We start from the raw sequence: 21,975 nt of genomic DNA on the forward strand, positions 1-21,975 counted from the left end.
GTGCATATCTTTTCACTTTTAGCACCTGACAATTTCTGCCTGTTCTCAGGGCTCTTCAGGAATTAGACTGTTTTTTTCTTTGTGTACCCTCCAAATTGCACATGTACATAGTGCTCTTCTGCATTCAGAGAGGGAGCTGTGACATGGTGACACTGAGTAGAGAGACACTGGCAACTAGTGAAAGCACTAGCTAGAAGGTGCCGGGATCATCTTACTGCCCACACCAACATAAAGAAAGTACTGCAATTTAGCTAGCCTGGGGGCACAGTATCATAGGAGCACTGTGAACCCTGATGTTTGCAGGGCAGTGCACTCTTACGGAAGACGCGTTACTACAAAAGTACTTTGTGTATATTAACAGGTTTGATTTTACTCTCTGTTTGGCCTGCAGGGCTAGACAGTGCAGTTTGAAGTGGGGCCTTCTCTCAGCAAAGCAGGTGAGGAGAGTTTATGAGCAGGTCTCTGCCAAGGGCTAGTAAGTCAGAAGAGGTCACTGTTCCGGGTTAGGGGGATGCCAAGCGCAGGTCTTACTCCCTTCCTTTCAGATAGGTAATGCTTCTCTCTTCTAACCTGACTTTCTCTTTATATCCTGGTATTTGGATACATTTATGAATGGGGCTGGAAGGCGATCATTGTCTGAGAATTCAGTTTCTGATGCTGCAGGTCAGACAGGTTCCAGAAGGTAAGTCTGCCACCAGCATCTCCTCTGCACCAACCAAGCAAGCCCTGTGGCAAGAGGATGCCAAGTGATAGCAGCCACTCACTACTCATACAACCCTCAGAAAGTAGCAGTCTCACACTCCCAACAGCGTCTCACACGTGTCACTGCCTAATCGCAAACTAGCAAACGCACTCTTAGATCCCTCAAACTAGAAGTCACACACAACTCACAGAACACTCACACACTCACAGACTAGCATTTACTTTCTAAACCCCATTTGAGATTTGTATTTATGTTTGCTTGTTTGTGCATAGTGATTAATACTATTGTTTAAAATCACAAATATCATCAAACATATGTAGTAAAATATGTTCTCATGAAATAATTTATTGTTTCTTAACAAATACATAAATAAGTTATATGAATATTAAATATAATAAATTAGTTTAGAAACATACACTTAATAAGTATTTTGCCCTGCATTAAAAAAATAAACCTAGTTTTCAGCATTGATTTCTAACTGTCTTAAAAGTTGAACCAGTACTCCGTCTTTTTCTTCACATTTTAAAGACCTTCTTCCATTAGTGAACTATTTTCTGAAGCTATCTTAGCACCCTAACCAGCTGGTGTTATTCAGAGTTCGGGTGACCTTCTTAGACTTCATGTTGAACTCAAAATGCTTATGTCCACTGAAGAAATACAAAAGACCTGCAAATAATAAAGAAACACTATCAGTGCATTGTGTAATGTTTGTGAAAATGATTTACTTTAATATAGAATCGGTCAAGAAGAAACATCGTCATTTTGTTGAGGTTAACTTAAACTTTTCCAAATTACCCTTCAATTGACAATATTAACATCTTTAAACAGAAAATATAAAACCGATCATGGATAAATACTGTAGTAAATAGTGCAAAACAGCAGGGACCCTTTTGTTATGCAAAGAAATTGTTTCTTGGTCTAGCTGTTTCATCATACATTATATTGCAGGGCTGTCGTTGCATTTTTAGTACTGTCTAATTAAGTAGACACAACCGTAGCCATTTCAAGACAATATTGTTTTGCAGTGTTACATTTATATTGTGCTACGTGGCTCTGACAGGCACCGAAGGGCATTTGTGGACTGGTGACATGCTTCTTGGTGGCAGTGCTTGGATGGAGGAACATGTGTCTGTCATGCGGCCTGTGCAAGTAGTGGTTTGACGTTGTGTGTGAGGAGCAGAGTTGAAATCTTGTCCTGTTTGTGTCACTGCAGCTTGGTGAGTAGTAAACATAGTAATACAACTGTTGTGCTTAAAGAAGACATTGTACTGCTGTGGAGAAAATGCATGAATTTTGTCGGCCCTCCTATGTGGGGAGTACTTTGGTGCTGTGTGTTTATGGCAGGGACTGCTCATGTGGTTAAATAGGACACTGTGGTTAGGAGGTCAACTCTTTGGCACTGCAGACTGCATTCAAAGCTGAGAGAACATCACAGACTCAGATAGCAGAGCCATAAGCTGACTCAGGTGGCAGAGCCATAAGCTGGCTGCCTTACTATACCCTGTCTTGAAGATTAAGGGAGTTAGGCTTTAAGAAACATCAGTAAGTGTGTTTGGAAACAGTGGATTGTGCTTGTGCTCTGCTTAGATGGTAATAATGACTTGGGGTTTTAGTGCAGGGAAGAGGGAATGACAAGTTAAGAAAGGCAAAAGGTGTTAGGTCCTCATTTATGAAAAGTGACACATCGCTGCGAGAAAACAGCGATGCGTCACTTTTCATTGCGCCCTCCTTGCAAACCCAAATGATGCGTCAAATTTACAGTATGACGCATCATGTCGCAAGGAGTTACAGATACGTCAGTATTTCTGACATATCTGTAGGCGCTAAAATGACGCATTGTTGGAGTGTGTCACAAAAGTGACGCAACTCTAGCAATGGGTCATTACACATGGGCAAATCCCATGTGAAATGTGCCTGCGTCAGTCTTACACCTCCCATGAGGCAGGCGTAATATATTGACGCATTTGCGTCCTAGAAGTGGCGCAGTGAAATCTTATAGGTTTCACTGTGTCACTTCTATGACCCTTTCTTGCGTCGTAACGCCCCCCTGCATAAACTATACCTGGCACAGGTATAATGTGGCGCAGGGGTTTACAAAGTGACGCATCTAACTAGATGCGTCACTTTGTAAATATGGTGCAACAAGGCACATTTTGTACGCTGCTGGTGCATCTCAAAAAGTGATGCACCGGCAGCGCATAAGTGACGCAAGGGTTAATTAAAAAGCCCCTTAATTTCTTCTGGTTTAGTACTCTGTTACAGGGCACACATTGTTTAGTCAGCAATCAAACATGTTTCCTTTCCTGGGTGTGTTTTACCCAACCTTGGAGTTTCTTTTTCACCCTGCCCTCACATAGCTGAATTATAATGTATAATAACACTTCTGATATTTCAGTCACAAGTTCGACCAGTCCAATGCTTTAGCTAAGGGATCTCCTTACCATTATCTTCGAAAACGGCATGAACTTTCTTGCCAATCCCTGGAAAGTCATCTTCGATCCGTCGTGGAGAGCCTGTGTCCATGGTCTTTCTGGATTCATCATAGCTGTAGAAGCAAATAGTTTAAGAGGAATTAGGATCTTCAGTTTGGTGAAACCAAGTCACATCAATTATGTTTTCACACTATTATTATCATTACTATTACCATCATCATTAACATCATCACTATTATGTTTCATCTTTTTTATATTTCAGTTCACCACCCCTAAGAATTATGATCCATAATTTATCAGCTGGAACTTCCATTAAAGATTTATTGATATTTATTGTGGGCGGCAGCTTCCAAGAGCAACACTGAGCTTTCTCTCCACCAGCAAGTTCAGAGCTGATAAATGCATGAATGTTGTAAACTGCAGGAGCCATATTGTGGAACTACTGCACTGCCCTAAAGTAATGCTCCTGCGCCTTCTGCTCTTCAATGTGGTGCGCAATATTAGATAACCTCTGTAGTGCCGCTGAACTTGATGGTGCAAGACTGAGGGCCCTCAAGTACCTTAGAACATGCCTTGAGGAGCTCCAACAAGTTTGCTCCAGTGCCCCTAGATCAACCGCGCTGGTGATAGGTACCACACCTTTGTCAATGGAAGGGCAGTAGGGAATCTGGTGTTGAATTAGGATGTTAAATTACAGCTAAAATATGGAAAACTGTTGGTTGTTGGGACACGGCCATACCAAACAAGAGCAGGGAGCCCATTACTCCACGTGAGGGGGCTTAGTCCACCTGTAAGCCAATTTTCTACGACTTCATGAAGTGAGAGTGGTAGAAAATGTTAACCAGCACTAATTAGTTTCCCTTGGGTTGAGCAACAGCCTGGGGTGTGTTACGTTTGAGAAACCATCATCTGGTCAATGCACCCTCTTCCCTTTATTGTTCCCCATAGCACAGGTATTGGTCCTTTCCTCTTCTCTCTCTAACCATCTGTATTGGCTAAATTGTATTTCATTCATTTAGATTATTTGCTGGAAACACATAAATGTTATTCTCTTTTACCATCTTCGCCCCTAATATTAAAGCCAAACTCACAAATTGCCTGAAACAGCATTTGACGACTTGCCACTTCCCCACATTCTGAACAATATTAGCAACACCTTCCCTTCATCTGCAAAATGCTTTGCCGCACAACTCCACCTTGGTACCCCTGTCTTTGTACAGGGCTTCCAATTCAAGACCATCCTATTCATTGTCCTATAGGACCCAATGTGAGGAGCCATAAACACCCCCAGCTCATCCTCCCACTCAGTAGCACCTTCCTCAACATTCATGTTGTTTATGTTCCTTTAGCTTTGTTTCACGCCCAACTCATAAACTCTATCCCATCCATCTCTTGGTTTATAAAGCCACCAACAGCTGTCTTGCTGGGTCCTGCCTTGCTAACACTGCAACATCTTTGTTGTGATGTTAAATGTTTCCACATATATATAAATGGATAAATACAGTTGGTAATTTTTCATCATAATCACCAGGGGCACCTCTGAAATGTACTAAAAGTACCGAATGACGTCATCAGAACATCACAATCTGGCATGCTCACCTCCAGTACTGCTCTCCAACAAAGAAGTATGTTTTCTGTGTGCTTTGCAGATGCACGGCTGCATTGATGTGCTTCACGGTCCTTGGGAAACCAAGTTTGTAGATGCTTTGAGGGTAATTGGGCAGAATATCAAATCCCTGAAGAGCCCAGTATTTTGATGCTACAGGGAACACAAAATAAAGAATCGTTAGCCAGCCTTTAACTGATTCTTTATTAGCATTCTTTATGACGACCCGATTAACCTTGAAAACATAGTAAACTACATGGAAGTAGGTCGTTAAAACCCTTTTCCGTCTGCTTTCAGTCGATAAATTACATTTTCAGCCACTGCTTAGTACACTTGTTCCTATATATGCAACACTTTTCACTGAAATTACATTCCACTGACAGGCTTGTGGCAATAACTTTGCACCGAGAGTTTTTAACATTTCTTTCTAGAAGCATTATTTTTAAAGGCTCTACAGGTTCACTGCAGGTGCAATGTCCTGGCACAGTGTACGGATCAAGGAGTAAATGAGAAGAATTTGTTTTTTATGTGATGCGAATAAATTATAGAGTGATTATCCACCCATAGTACAGAGGCTTAATGCAAATCCATGGACTTCTATATTAAACGTTCCTTTTTCGACCCCTTGTTAATGTTTAATATTAAAATGTAAATTACATTACTTGACAGTCAGTCAAAGTACTTTTATTTCGATAAATAAATATCATAAAAAGACATAGGAACAATACAATACAAATTCATAAAGAAAACATTATTTCATTAAGACAGCTCAATCATTAGAAATGTTAAAAAAGAGGTCAGTCAGATAAAACCATCTATTTACATCCATCTAAAAATTACGTTTATATACAAGAATCCCCCAAGAAACGAGATCCTGCTGACAGTGTTAGTGATATCACCATTATAAATTGATATTTGTCTGATTATTGGGTAACTTGCTTTTCTTAATCCTAACAGCCCCCACCAGGAAACTAGCTACATAATACATAATCCTGGGGGTTTGTAAAAGCTGTAAAAAAAGGATTGCAGGCTTAACTTGAATAAACCCTGCCTCCCTTAAAATAGGAAGCAAATATTTCTTTCTTGGGGCAGTGTAATAGTCACAGAACATCAAGAAATGTGTAGTATCCTGAATCGAAAAATTATCACATTTACACGGACTGGCGTTTTCTGGGATACACCAGGTTGGAAAATGTCCAAGTATTAAATGAATCATATTAAACCTGAAACGAGTTAAAAGGAACCGGTGAAAAGGTAGGTTTACTATGGTTAGATAGGGTTCGGTACATATGTGAGTACTCAAAATAATGCTACTCCGAACCGAAGGTTTCTCCAATTCAACTCTTTCCCTTTCTGAGCTTAATAACTCGCCCATCATCCTCTTAATAAGACCAATATCTTTCGCAGTAATCCGTTCCGGGGCGGAAAAGAGTTCCAATCTCCCTAACTTAACAAAACAATTTTTAATGTAAGCTAGCCACGGTATATTTATGGCTCTATCCAACTGCAAACAGTCTTTTAAAATGATGTGGTTGAGGGGAATTTCTTGATTCAGCCATGTTTTTAACCAGGCCACGACCGGAGCTACTCTAATCAGGTCTGTGATGTAACCCATTCCAAGTTCTGTATGGACAATATATGTGGAAGAAGACTGCGGTACGGAGAGTACCGATCTCAAAAATTTATTTTCAGTAATCTGTATACTGTCGGAATTGCAATTGCCCCATATAGCACTTCCATATGTGGCAACAGCAAGACATTTTGCCTTATAAATTTTAAGTAGCGATGCTATTGGCCTAGCTCCTAATTTTTTACCAAATCCCTGAAGGGCTGAAGATGATCTAGCTAGGGCAATATTTCTATTTTTTATCTGGGGGCCCCAAGTGCCTCTTTCATCAAATGTGATCCCCAGGTAAGGAAAAGTAGCTACCTTACACAGCTCTTGCTTCCCACAAACAAATGTCTTTGAGATCTTACTCTTTTTACTCTTGCCCATTATCATGATTTGGGACTTTTTAGCATTAATCTTTAAGTCCAATGATCCCATAAAATTCTCAAATGCGTCCAATAATCTTTGTAGACCCACCCCAGTGCGTGAGAGCAGGACGGCATCATCGGCATATAAGAGAACTGGAATACCAAGTTCTCCTACGCGTGGGATGTCTAGGGTTGCATCTTTGAGAATAGGGTCCAGGGCGTTTATATAAATGGTAAATAGTAGCGGCGCCAGAATGCACCCCTGCCGCACGCCCCTATCCGACTTAAAGTGACTCGTGCAGCGCCCTTCTGAAGTTACTCTAATCGAGGCTGTTAAATCAGTATGTAAGTCTACTAATAGATTGACAAGGGCCCTATCTAGTCCAATGTCTAGCAAAATTTCCCATAGTTTAGAGCGATTTACCAGGTCAAACGCTGACGAGAGGTCCATGAACGCCAGGTACATAGAACCCTCTTTAGCCCTTGTATATTTTTCAACTAGTAAGTGCAGATTGAGCCCTTGGTCTATTGTACTTCTTTTTGGTCTAAAACCATACTGGGCATTTGACAGTACCCCTTTCTCTGTAAGCCACTCATTCAATTTTGTTAAAATAACTCGTCCCAATATTTTCACTGAGGTATCAATCAGAGAAATAGGTCTGTAACAAGAAGGATCTTGCCTGTTACCCTTTTTAAAGACAGGAATAATGATGGATTTTTTCCAGGAATCTGGGATTCTTGCATTAGGAAGAGCATTAAAAACATTACATAAAATTTTTGCCCATAATTTCGGCTCACTTTTATAGACATCCCCAGGCACCCCGTCAGGGCCTGGGGCTTTATTTTTTAGAGTTAAGTCTATCGCCCTTTCAACGTCTACTACATCAAAGGAGACAGCAGTGTCAACAGTAGAGGGGGCCCCTACGTCAGTTTCCGGAATCCCATCATTTGCAGCAACACTCATTGTTGCTGAATATATCTGACTAAAATATTTGATCCAGTCTTCATCTGGGATATTTGCCTCCAAAGGGCTGTTGGAGTCCTCAGAGAAAAATGGCTGGTTTATTATTTTCCAGAATAAACTACTATTTTTTAAAGTTTCTGGTTCAAGGAGTTGGACCAGCGCATTTTCTTTCAAGACCCTCTTTCTTTCTAAGATGGTTTTTTTATACACAGACCTTGCACTGATTATATCAGCACGAATCGTAGGGGTCGCTTTAAGTGCTTTTAATAAGACTCCATGTGCTTTCGTGCATTCCTTGTCAAACCATCTTTTTCCCATCAAGGGCTTCTGACTCGATTTATTCTGAAGACCATGGTTTAATTCCTTACAGATGTTTTCAAAAGCCATTCAAATATCTATCGGTTGTGTGCTACTCTCTAAACATATTGTTACTTCTTCTTCTACTTTGGACAACACATCTCGTAAGAAAATGTCCGGCACAATTTTGGTCCATTTCAGCCGACGATTCTGGTCTTTTGCCTTGAGATTTACACCCCCTCTGTCTTTTACTCTATTTAGTGAGATTAGATCTGTTTGCATTACTACAAGTACAACGGGATTGTGATCACTAAAAACTGAAACCTCTGTATAATAATTTAACACATTATACAACAAAAAAGAAGACACAAAAATATAATCAATTATAGTAGCCGTATCCTTTGCCTTAAAAGTAGGGGCTCTATGTATTCCCTTCCCACACCCTGATTAATATAGGTTCCATCTAGCCAAAAAGATTTCCAAAAGCTCCCCAGACCTGGTATGTTCCAGATGAACAGGTGAGGAAAGAGGGGGGCCTTCATCCTCTTGACTAATACAGGGGAGGGTACACGGATGTATATTAAAGTCCGCTAATAATATTAATTCGAAAGAATTTACATTAGCACTATAGACCGACAAGAAGTTGTCCAATACTTCCAGATTTTGGCTCGTACACTCCTTAGCGTGTGCATTATAAAAATTTACAAATAAAATCCTGGCCTTATCTAGGGTTAATAATTCAACAACCAAGCAATTTTCAGAGCCCGACATACACTGTGATAAGGTCCCTTTCAAATCCAGTTTGAATAAGCTCAACAGACCCCCCTTAGACCTCCCTGCCACACTACTGGTTGCTGGAATAAAAAAATGGGAATAGCCATCCAAGGCGAAACTGTTCGTATTGTCCCAAGTCTCTTGCAGGGCAATGATGTCAAAAGATTTTAATGATGTTAACCATTCATCAATCCCACTTTTATTTTTTATGCCGGCGATATTCCATGTGGCAATTTTAAGGGATGATTCTGTTGGCTGTGCGGACTTCACCGGTGTTTCAGACAGTCAGTCATTTTCCTCCAAAGATGATAAAACAGAAAAACGATTATGAAGAGATAAAGTGTTACCCAACTGACTGTTTGGTAACTGCTGAGCTTGTAGGTCCCCACTGATTTGATAGGAAGATCTATTCACATTTGCAACAGAACCAACTGGCCCCCTCCCATGACCAGAATACCTATGCTGTACAGGCAAATAGTGTTGAATATTGTCCAAATGATTATAAAAGAAACCCAGAGGTCTAACACGTACCGAATTTTCCAGGGTTGGCAAAACGGCTGCCCTAAGGAGGACTGTTGCCACGTGTTGGGGATATTTGAAGTTTATGATAATACAGTCCCCCCTTATATTCTTCCTACCGTTGCCAATCCAGCTAACTCGACGGGTGAATAATATATCTTCTGCAAGGGCACACGGAAAACCACAATTCCTGTTCAACCAGGCCAACGTTTTGTTTTTTAGGGCAACATATGTTTCTTGCCTTGAGTCAGACAGACAACTATCAATCTCCGGAACATTAGTTAGTACAAGAGTATATGGCACACAATCCGGTGGGAGATTTACACATTCATTCCTCCTCGGTCTACTTCTCCCACCTAGTTCCGTCCCACCTGCATTATTCTGCTTGTTATTTTGGGCATGTTGTGTTTGTACTGTTGCCTGTGCATTTGCAATACCCATTGATGGCATAAACGTTGGTAGGGTAGTCAGTGAGTTAGTGACAAAAGGCGCCTTTGCATTCACCCCGGTGTCATTGCCGTGTACCTTTAGGCCATCCAATTGATGTGCCTCCGGAGCCCCTGGGCCCCCTATACTGGATCCCATCACCCCCGATAGACGAGGTTGTGATATTGACCCATTTTGAGACTGTGTAATGTAGGAGTGTAAAGCACCTTCCAAACTAGTGACTTTTTGGGCCACAAAATCTAACTTTTCTACCAGTGGAGTAATCAATGCCTGTAGTTTAGACTCAAATATGGTTGTCAAGAGAATAATCTGGGAAGGGTGCAGAATGTTACCCTCGACATTATTTATTGGCTCAGGGGCATCTTCTCTACTAGTGGGGGATGTGCCTGCCTTTTTAGTCTTCCGGGTCACTACTCTTCTAACGGGTGCCTTCCTACATGCGCGTACCCTTCTCCGTAATGGAGACTGAGGTGGTGTGAGCCTTCGAGGGGATGTCACACCTGGACTTAATATAAGGTCAGGGACAGTCTCCTGTTGGGCCTCTACCATCTCATTATTTGTTTCAGCATTAATATCCATTACCGAACAGCGATTAGACGATGAGATAGACTGGGTACATGCCCTTGTAGGTGAGGAATCTGGGCTAACCCTTGTTAGTGATAGTCTCCTATCTTTGTTGATCTTACTGACAACCTTGACGAGATAATTGTCCATTGTCCTTGCTTCAGTATTTGGGACTTGTTTACCAGGCCTCGATTTAGACATAGTCAACATGAACAATATAAATCAGGTTTGGTCAAACAGACAGACACAATATGACTTACAGCCTCAGCCAGGACATAACTAACTGGGGAAACAAAGTCTTACTGTGTATCCTGGTTGTAGAGTGTTCGGAGCAAATAACAGGGCCCGGCCCGGCCTCACTCGGTCCGCTGAGGGCCACAGAGGGCCCGCCCTTTGCCCGGGCTTAGCCCGGCGCCACCCGCGCGCGTCCCGCGACGCGGGAAGACCAGCGTCCTTTTGAGCGCCTCCTGGCGCGTAGGTAGCGTCGCGCTCGCTGGGGCCGCTGGGAGCTGTAGTTTGCTCCACTTTCCGGGCCGCAAGATGGTGTTGCGGCGATGGCGGCAATGTCAGGAGAGGGACGGCAGGTTTCCACAGGCAGGCAGAGCACCAGGAATGACCCCGTACCCAGGCGGCAGGTGTCCGCTGTTCAGCGCAGCTCCACGTTCAAGTTTACTTGACAGAATATCGCACACTCAAATTGATCAATACGTTATTAAGTATTGCTCTAACATGCGACAAAAGACACTTTAAGGCACTTGATATTGGTCAGGCCTCTTGTACTGTCATTATGCTGTGCACTGTTCACACCCAAAGACTGCGGAGGCCCATGGTATATTTCCATGGGTGGGGTGCGCAGTCAGATCTGAGACACAGGTGAGAGATGGTAACACAAGTGATAAAATAACCCAGAGGGTTAATGCACCTAATTACAGTTGTCTAACCAAGGCCCAAGTTTTTGGGTTATGGCAAGGGCCATTTAAATGCTCAAACAGCTCAAGGTAAAGTCAGATTTATTGAAGCATAGCATATGAACTCCTGGGGGTTATAGGTGTGTCAAAGCTACTACGGACTGATGCACTAAGGGGCATAAACCCAGTGGAGAGTAAACATCTAGCGTGCACCCTAACTTATAGTTCATGAATGGTGATCATTCCAGGCAACTATAACTTTACTGCTATGGTGCTTCTGCATTGTTTCTCTTCTCAAGTCATGTAGGATATCAATCTTTCTTTTTAAGATGTTGGGGAGTGGATTATTGCTTGTCCCTTCCTTTCACATCATAGATGAATTCTCATCCTCTAAATACTATAGAAAGAGCTGGGTTTACACTTTAGTCAAAATTATGCTATTCTCAAAATGATCATATTCTGATAAAGTTGAAATCATCCCCTGTGCATGGGTCATCATACGTAACAACACTGGAACAACGCCAACCCAACAATGACCCAGAAGTTGTTGGATGACCTAGGCCAGGAAGGTCCAAAATAGGTGAAGCCTGGCCATTGCGCCAGATTTTCCAACAGAGAAAAACAATGACTACTTAATGTATTTCATCTAGGTTGATTGCCTGGGCATTTATCTCATTGGATTATTCAGAAAATGTAAGCACATATGGATCCAAAGGACCTTCAATGAACACCCATGATCTGAGCAAACTATGGGTTATTGAGAATCATAGGTGGAATGTGACCTTCACTACAGCAGGAGCAGTCAAAGGGTTAACGCATGAAGCAACAATGATGGGGACATTTTTCAATCTTGAATCAGACAAAGTTTAGATTATTGGTGATCTTCAGCCATTAAAACCGGTGGGTCCTCTCCAGACCAAGATTCGCCATGGTAACAAGAATATGGTGGAAGTGATTATTGAATGTAAATACCTTTGAAGAGGAAAATCTCATCTGTCTCTGGATTTTCATAGGCGGCCTGGATACCAGATGGCAAAGACGGCCAAAATGTTGAGATTGGGTAATTGTAAACCTCTTTTACGGTTGGAATTCTGCGCCAAAAGGAGCTGTTTAGGAAAAATAAAAGCATATCAGTTAATTGTCATATCAAAATAATTCTCTACACTGTAAAACAATCAACACTATTTAGGGTATGTCAGCTTATAGAAAATAATTATATACATTGAGAGAAGTGACACTAGAAATTCCAGCAAATGTTTTAATGCTAAAGATGTCACTATGAAGGAAACAGTCGTTGTCTGTGCTTTTTGAGCGAGCCACAATTATTTTTGGACCTGACCTAGCCTCTCCAGCCCTACTCAATAATGCATGAAGCCAAAACTAGAAATGTTTTTCTTTGCTTCACCTGTCCTTGAAAAAGAGGATTTCTCCGCGCAACGTGGTGATGGCATCAAAAACAAGAGTTGGGTCACAGATGGATGGATTGATGGGAGACGAGGTAGTTGTGGTGGTAGTTGATACGGTGGTAGTTGGTGTGGCATCTTCTGGTATTGTTGGAACTGGGTTAGGAGATCCTCCTAATAAAATGAAAAAAAATGCCTTTCAAAATCAATGTGAAATAATATGCAATATAAACTTATGCATGTAAAAGACACCTTCTTTTAAATCTCACATTCAACATGAGTTGCTAGAACATAATAGTTTAAAGAACATATTGACCCTTTCTTGCAAATACATCTTTTTACATTGTAGAAGGAAAATTAACATAACATGTAAAGTTAACTTACCATACAGGGCTTGAATGCCATCGACATCATCCTGGGGGAGTCGGAATTGAGCTGGATCAGTATAGGAGTAGGTCGGATACATCAGAGCACTGTGGTCACCAGAATGAGACAAGCCTAATGAATGGCCAAACTCATGGGCAGCGACCAGGAACAAGTTGTATCCTGTGGAACAAAGGAAAACAAATGTCACTACGGTCTACTAGAGCTTTTCTGAGTCTATATGGGCACACTGAGATCTGCCAAGTATAACCTGAACTACCAGAGCCTACCAGAGCCTAAAGTATATATTATACCACCAGTGTTACCAGGGACTACTAAACCCTATCAGAATATTTGAAGACCTACCAATTTTTATGAGGTATACCAGACTGTTCCTGACCCTACTATGGTCTACATTACCATTAAAGCCTGTCGGGTTCTGGGTTTAACAAGATGAACAAAAGTACAGCATAGTTCCTCTCCTTCTACAATAGTGTTGACCAAATAATGCCACTTTAACAGTTACTACAGAGGAGATTTTTTTGTAATGGTGTGTGCTCCCTATTGTGAACAGGGCTTATGGGCTAGCTCTGAACTATCTCAACCTTTCAATGTATTATGCAGGCAAGTTCTAAGGTCATTGAGGTTACTTCCTGAACACCTGAATTCTTGTTTAATTACCTTTCTAGTGGGCATATTAATTAGTATTTTGTATACATTCTAAAATTAACAGGGAGACAAATAACTGAATGTGAGGGATCTTGGTATGGAATTTAGGGAGAATTTAAGTTTCGACTGACAATTTAAAGTAATATTTGAAAACGTTTACACCCGAAAGATATAATGGGAATCTAATCCAGCATTATCATTGTAATTTGTTTTTAATATGTAACTTTAGTCCCAAAAAGTTCATTTTATAGATTATGGGGCCTATTACGATGGACCGTCTCGGAAACGGGACTGACTGACCTCCGGTTGTTGGTCCCTACCGCGTGATTAGGATGCGACTGAACACTGTTCAGTCGCATTCCGGCATTTCCCTATGGGAGCATGAGATATGGCCATAAACCGGCCGTAGTACATGCTTCCTAATGGAAATGGGAGGTGGTGTTAATCCTTCACCCTGTGGCAGGAACTTAAAGGTGCATGCCACGGGGTGAAGGGATTAACAGGGGGGCACATATGGTGCACCCTGGACCCCCAACCAGAAGCTGCAGAAGCAAGGGGGCCCTGCTAAAGGTCCCCATACTCGCTCTCCGACAGACTTTCCATATCGGAAAGCCCAGCATGGAAAGACTACCGGAGACCAAGTATAGTAATCCCAACGGCGAAAGGCTGCCCTTTTGGAATTATGGGCCAGCGTCTGACTGGTGGACGGGCTCCATGAGCCTGTAGAAAGCCGGCCGGAATGACCAGCCGGTTTCAATCCCAACCGGCTTAAGCAAAATCAGCTTTTCGGAATTAAACAGACGATGAAGCCTGTAAGCCTCCGACCCCACGTATTTCCATGTATAATGTTCTAGCTTTATTGAACTCTTTTGAAGCTGAAGTCATGTTTGTATCTTTCCCTTGGATGGTGCAAAACAATTTTACGTAAAACTTATATGTTGTTTCCCTCAAATTATTAGACTGTGTGAGCTAATGTTATAACTTTGACATTGAAAACATGAGAATGGGGATGTGGGATCTTACGCTGTGAGCAGTGAAAGTGTCTACTGTATTAAATAAAATATTCAATGGTCAAATAATGCTAATCGAGACATTATAACCTTTAAGACGTTATCAGTTTTTGAAATAAAGAAATAAAGCTTGGCTCAATAAATCTCTTTCTGCAGATAACTACTACATAGTCCATACTCTCATGTAGGAACATTCAGACACAAAATGTTTTATGTATTAGAAAGTAAAAAAATAAACCAAAGTATCAATATTTGTTCAAAACTTTAATCCACTTATCGCTTCTTCAGACACCGCCCACACCTACCATGCATAGTGAGATTATATCAGTTTCACATACCTTAGTTTAGCACCCTTAGTATTACAACGGGCGGTAGCCCAAGAAAGCACTTTATATGTGGAATGCAGATTCATTCACAACCAATTCCTTATCTATTTAGTAGTAACATGGTGTGTTTTTTAAATGCTTTACTTAGGGTAGAGTTTTTGTTCCTCTGATTAAATTGCTTTATATAATCAAATGTATTTATTATTATAAGAAAGATTTATATGAAAGCAGTGCAATAACAAATATGCAAAAGAGAATGTAAATGTGAAAACACAGATGGCACTATGATGAAAGTATGACTGTATGGATATTTATCTGAGCTCGATGGAGGCCATGGCAGTATGGAACACCGGGGTAGATCCCGAGTTAATGATTTATGATCATTTACAAGTGAGTCAGGGTATATATAGGATCCAATAATGTGGAACGAGGCAGTGTAATTTGAAGATACACGTCTTTCATTTCGCTGTGAACTGCACCTGGGTAGCAAAGTTAATTGTTTTATAATTGGCAAAACACTTTAGGATTTCCTCCAGGGGGCATTGACTAAAAATGACCTATTCATCAGGAGTTGATTTTCCCTTTGTATTTTGTTACTCATGACGACCCTCACATAAGTATCACACATTCCATGACACTTGAATGAGATTCAGAGAATGGTATCATGTATGTGAACACCTACCAGCCGACCCTGCGGTCCAGGATTCATCTTCATCAAAGTGCGCATCGCCACCAATTGAATTCCCAGGTGCAAAGGCATGGGCCAGAGTTCCATGAGGTCCATCAAATGGGTAGAAATCACCATGCACTAAAAGAGTAAATGGCAAATTAGCAAAATCTGCAGGAATAGAAAGCTAAGGAAAAATGAGGAACAAGGGAGATCTCCCAAGGATGACTGCAGCACATTCATTCTTCCTTACCTCCTGCTCCAAAGGAGATCTGGATATCAGCCGTCCCTTCGTAGATCCGGCTGAAGGTCAGTGGGGTCACATCGCTCCAGACTTGGAAGGCTCTCCGGATCGCTCTATCTACATCAGCCTCAGCCATGTCAGGGGTGTGGTTCAAAATTCTTTTTTATAAAAGAATACAAAACAGCAATATTAGTGATGCCTGTGTGCATTGGGAACAATAGTATATACTGTCATCTAAAACGTTTTCTATCATGTTACCTGTATGTCAAAGATGTTGTTCTCCAGGTAGGGCGGCCACCAAAATGGCTGTATTCGGCCGCATCAGCAACTCCACAGCGGGGCTTGTGCATCATTTCCAGTGTGTTGGAATCCAGCTTCCCAGTCACCTCCAGCCCAAAAAACGCCTGCATTTCTTGAAGTTTTTCAGAGAATGGACTGTGCTTTTTTCGAGTAATAGGTGTTCCATCTTCATTGAGGTTGTAGAATTTCTTTAAATATTCCTGAAATTAATACAAATAACAATTTAGTAAATTAGTTTGCAAAAAACACAAAGGAATGTCAGCAACCTCACAACTGCCACAAGTGTTTCTTTACATCTAAATGAGGCATATCATGGAACTCACTGAAGATGAATGACTTTGTTTCTACTGTTACATAGAAGATGTCTCTCTAGTCTTTCATTGGAGAGATTTCTGCAGTGTCAGCGGGCCTAGGTTTCATGGAAAGCATGTTTGCGAGACAGTGGGCTGAGATTGTATGTCACAAAAGAGAGCCTTGGCCTTATCTGGGATGCAGACCTGAGCTTAAATACTCCGATTGCGGCACTTGTGCACAGTGCATCATCAGACTAGGCAGCCGTATCAACTTCTGCCGCTTATCTCCACAGAACAAAGTCTGATTGAGGCAAGGGTCTCCTTCCAACTTAGAAAGTCACTGTTTGTAGGTCTTTCAGCAAAGTACAGTCAGAAGCAGACCAGTATCTGAACAGTGGTCGCAGAAAAGAGCGATGTTCAAGATGTTACCACCAAGGCTGGACTGGGAAGTTAGATTCAGCAGTGGAAAACACCCAAATAATTGCCTATTACTTCAGGGACTGCAGTGACTGAGTCTAGCATGCAGTGAACGAGGCTTGTGACCATCTCTGGGGTAGTGTGGCAACCAATGAAACATTACACAGAACAATTTTCGAAATTAAAATGCTGAAAAGCCACCAGCCTTAGAGGTAGTTCTGATGAATAAACACATGGGGATGTTGCAATGCTTTAAGCTGTAGTACGGTACCAAAGAGCATCATTTATCCGCAGCAGTAGACCTTATAGATGCCTCTAACAAAACCTCCTGGTGCTCTCTCAGGACTGTTATCAGGGATAATGGGTCTGGAGAAGCCTCAAATCTCCCAGTCCTAAAACCACTCAATTGTTCCCAAGCCTACTAGGATGTTTCTGCTAGTGCCATATAGCAAGAACACCCCTGGTTATAGCTCAGCTAAAGTGCAACAGTGCATTCCTGCTGGAATCTGAAGTTAAGTGGCCTTCAATAAAGTCACTGGTATATTCCTCCTGGGTTCTGTGTGCTAGTGACTCTCATTCAGTTCTAATGGCATGTTCCTGCTTAGTTCTTCAGTCTCTTCAGTCCTGTGACTCTATTTAAACCTAATAGTATATTTCTGTTTGGGTTCTGTAGCACAGTGACCCAAACAGATTCCCCCACGAGCTTTCAAAGTAGAGGAGAGTGGCCTTTGTGTATCAAGTCACCAGTGGCCAGGATGTCCTCTCTAGTGATAATCTGGGTTGCCATAATTTCTTAGCCTTTTGCAAATTTCTAATGAAGTTTTTGATCGCCCACTGTTTGCACTTGAGCCTTTCCTGACTCTGGCGTCCAGGCTACCATGCTGAGTACAAGACATCTGCTTCATCTCAGCACATGATGTGGTGTAAACATACGAAACAATGTTAAATATATTTGGCGTGTTTGATTCATGCCTGACAATGTTTTCTGCCTTCCGTAATGAAGTAATGCCTGCTTCCTTCCATGGGGCAACAGGCATGTTCTGCTCTTCCTTGTAATATGAGTGTAGTCAGCTGGGAGCCGCCTCTCAGTTTGCTGCTATGGCATTTTTATATACCCCGGTCCATGTTTCCTAGTTCTCTTTAACTTCTCAGTCTACTGCTATGACATGTTTACATGCCCTAGGGCCATGTTTCCTAGTTCTCTTTAACTTCTCGTGCCACTTCATTCCTAATCAGGCACTGAGAGCACTTACAAACCTGCAGCAAAACAAACGGTTTTGCATTTGGTTTTAATTTTTCTCGTTTCTCGTATTTTTACGCTCTTTGCTAATAGTGGAACTGCATTATACTGTCATTTATATAGCGCTGTATCCCCCTAAAAAGGCGCCAAATCAACTGTTACTTCACCTTTCAGGTTGGTACATTAAAATATCCCTTCATCCATATTTTATTTACTGACAACCTCCAGGACTAAGGGATTAAACCTCCAAACAAAAATGATTTAAAACATGCAGAACAGAACTTAGCATTTCTTGCAAAATGTTGTTTTCAAGAGTCGATAATTTGAAAAATAAACTATCCAACAACATTTACCGCAGAACCAAAACATTCTATTATGGGATTTTAACTCTTGCTGTATGCGGACCGGATTTCTGCGGGGCTCAGTCATGGACTGAAGTCTGTCCCAGGACTCACCTCTGCCAGCTGTTGACTCTCCTCCCGGGCCTCGGTTACAGGCGCTGCAGGGAACGCATATGTGCGCAGCGCACACAGGAGCAGCAGCAGCGACAGGGACTTCATTCTTCTCTTCTCCTGGCCCTCCCTCTGCTCACTGAAAGGTCTCTTCGGGTTCTCTGCCTCGCCATCTCTCTGCCCCCCTTTTATACAGTCCTGTGAGCGCCCCCCAGTCACCTGCATGAGTCACTCTTTACAACTTACACCAGATGCAAGTCAAAACACACCCAGAGTGCTACGTCATCTGTCTGTTTGCTAAAATCCCTCAATGGAGCAATCCATCCTGTAAAATTCTTCGTAGCCAGGAAGAGGTTTAACAAGCAAAGGGAACATTTTTTTAAACTATGAATTCTGTTGAGAAAAAAAGTCTTTTGCAAATCGCACTTTGAAACTCGTTATTTGTCATATGTCTGTATCAGCTATAATGCATATGTGGAATGGCCTTAACATTATGACTGCAATATCAATTATGAAGCAATATGGGCTAGAAGTCTGAAAGAAGGCCACTGTCCTGTTGTCCAAGGAATGTTCCTGCTTTTAGTTTTATTTATATTTTCATTAAAAACACATACATATATTAAATTGTATGGTTGGTGTTATTTTCATTAGGGCACCAACGTCACTCGTTAGCCTTGCCGAGTTATGCTCTATCACATGCACGCGACAGAGAATAATCTACCTGGTTTGAGAAGTTGTTTAGTAACAAAGCTGTATGCGGTGAATGTTAAAAAGTGAATCTTCTTCGGGGGGGGCGTGGCTAGCGCCCGACGATGATGGCGGCGCTTCTGTGAAGCTCCCGGTCCGGGGTGCTGACGGCGCATTCTACTATGCATGGCAGTGGCGTTTTTCTGGTGTGAGGCTGTGGGAATGGTTCCGTAACAAGATGGGGACATTTTCGCCGACTCCTGTCTCGTCTTTGACTGCCGAATGAAGGTAATGCGTTGGAGCAATTTCACGCTGCCGCCATTTTGTTTCATCGGCTCTGCCCGCGTATGCTCCCCACAGATGTATTCACATCAGCGCTGCATTTGTAACTGCCTCTGAGGATAACCCTTTTATGCACGTGTCTGCTGGAATGCATTTTGTGCATTTTGTGCCCTCTATTGATGCTTGGGCAAGATTAGGAGGATGACCTGCTTCTGACTGACAATTGCATAGCCGCCATTTTAGGAATCTGTCATCTTCTCCAGTGCGCTGCAGGAATATCAATGAATCATGAGCTGTATTCCTCATTAAACAAATACTTTGATGGTCTCAATTTCATCTTAAGCAAACCGTTTTTGATGCTGGCTATGGGTCTGTGCTTTCCTGCTATATTCCAGTCCTTTCTTCGGTAGTGGGGCTGTGACCAAGACTTGCCTCGCCTTTTCCTAGCAACTGAGTTGATGCGGCTCTTGGTCGGATATGGCGAGACCTTGCGGAGGCTGACCTGTGTACCTGTACTCTTGCTACATTACTATAGTGATGCGGGGGGGCGTAACTACCGCCCGATGAGTATGGAGACGTCGGAATGAGGCTCCTGGAACCAATGCGAAATATTTGCGCTCTTAGGCTACTTGATATGTAGTTATCTAGAGGAATGAACTATTGCGCATCTTTGAGAATCTTCATTTGCCGCTCCCCAGGACAGTAAAGAGTCGATTCTGCAAGGTGTAAACACCATTTTGAGGAGAATTTTCAAATTCCGGTATCTTGTGAAGGGACTTTTCTTACAGGACCACAACTGTGTTTCCTCTCACACATTTCTTATTTCATTCTACCTTTGCATGATCATACTTGCTTTTGCTACCACTCCGCATTGCTTCGCCTTGTGGTGACTTCAGCCTGTCTTTCACGTTTGCCTGTCTTCCTTTGACTCCGGTTTCCTGCACTTTCATCATTGACCTATTGCTTTCGTTCAACTGCCTCTTAGACCCTTCATGGGGAAGCTCCGGAATTTAAAGATGGCTACTTCTTCTCACTTACCTGTGGACTCAGATTTGGATTCTCCTCCCCAGGACATGGTGGACACCGCGGCACCGAAATCGGATTTACCACGAGGAGCCATCCCCAAAGCGCGCAACAAAGGGAAGTTGCCATCTTCTCTAGCTTCCTCTAAGCGCCTGAAGAAGGACCCACCATCCCCAGGGAGTAACTCATCATCCGCTTCCATGGATCTCATTTTGGAAGAACTTCGTGCGTTCAAACCATTTATGGAAGCTACCACAAAGAACATGCAGACTATGCAGGAGAAATGGTCGTCTCTGGAGTCCCGTGTTCAAACTTTGGAAACGTCCACAGACTCTTTGCAATCTTCTTGTTCCCATATTCCATCACTGGAGGCGGAGATACTTCTACTTAAACGTCAGATGGAGGATTTGGAAAATAGAAATCGTAGGAACAATCTACGCTTATATGGTCTTTCAGAACTTACAGAGGGGTCAAACCCCACCGTCTTCTTTCAATCCTTTCTTGCCAATATCTTAGATGCTCCGGCCCTGACTTCCGTTAACATTGAAAGGGCTCATCGCCTTGGACCGAAGGTCGCTAGTAAACCTAGAGGTATCATTATGTTATTCCTGCAATTCACTGATCTCCTACAGGTCCTTTCAGCTGCCAAGCTCAAGAAGCAAATTATGTGGGAAGGTCATCGCCTCTATCTTTCACAAGATGTCTCCAAGGCTACTGCGGATCGAAGGAAGAAGTTCTTGGACATGCGACCTCAACTACTAGCCCTGAATGCTAGATATGGACTACTACATCCTTGTCTCTTCAAGGTCACATATAAAGACAGAACAACCACCTATGAAGACCCTGCAGCCTTGCAAGCATTTCTTCAACGGCAAGGCCCAGATGTTATGGATGTATCCAGACCTGGTTGACAGGACCTGCGACTTCTCCTTGGAACTCGTTGTGTTCTGATTCTATTGTCCCTCCATTATCGCTGATGTTGTGAATCCCCTACTGTCTCTTCTTCTGGCAACCGTTTCACTCCCATGTGTCCCCTCTGTAGTTCAATTATAATTTGTTTTTTGTTGTTTCTCTGTGACACGTCTTTCCCTTCAATTGTATATCTCTCTTGTTTCTACAGATTTCTCTTTACCCCCTCTTGCCCTGATGTGCCATGCTACTTTCTGTATGCTGCGTTTTTGGATCCATAGTAATTTGAGGTTTGATGTCTGCTCTGGATGTTATCGTCGCTGTCTCCTGGCGCCACCACCCCATCCTCGTTCTTGAGTTTTTCGTTTCGTAAGTATGTTTTTCAGTCATTCGTTTCGAACGTGTACTGTCTTCTTGTTGGTTTTTGTTTCGGTCCTTTTTTCTACTCTTGTTTTCTTACCTTTTGCTCTCTCCTCCCTCTTTTTCACTTTCTTTCTCC

General features: G+C 42.3%; 1 protein-coding gene across 1 annotated transcript; it reads right to left on the reverse strand.

The window, feature by feature from the left end:
* Positions 1 to 1,021: 1,021 nt before the first annotated feature.
* Positions 1,022 to 18,767, reverse strand: LOC146801928 (matrix metalloproteinase-18-like). The gene is made up of 10 exons (XM_085624072.1): positions 18,579 to 18,767; positions 16,132 to 16,373; positions 15,883 to 16,031; positions 15,645 to 15,770; positions 12,979 to 13,140; positions 12,597 to 12,768; positions 12,164 to 12,297; positions 4,735 to 4,894; positions 3,145 to 3,248; positions 1,022 to 1,369 (listed from the first exon to the last, which is right to left on the reverse strand). Exons 1-10 carry the CDS (start codon positions 18,681 to 18,683, stop codon positions 1,269 to 1,271), a joined length of 1,455 nt encoding a protein of 484 aa, XP_085480198.1. The 5' UTR covers positions 18,684 to 18,767; the 3' UTR covers positions 1,022 to 1,268.
* Between the last annotated feature and the right edge of the window lie 3,208 nt (positions 18,768 to 21,975).

This window comes from Triturus cristatus, chromosome 8 (genome assembly GCF_964204655.1).
Source record: "Triturus cristatus chromosome 8, aTriCri1.1, whole genome shotgun sequence".
NCBI classification, from domain to species: domain Eukaryota; kingdom Metazoa; phylum Chordata; class Amphibia; order Caudata; family Salamandridae; genus Triturus; species Triturus cristatus.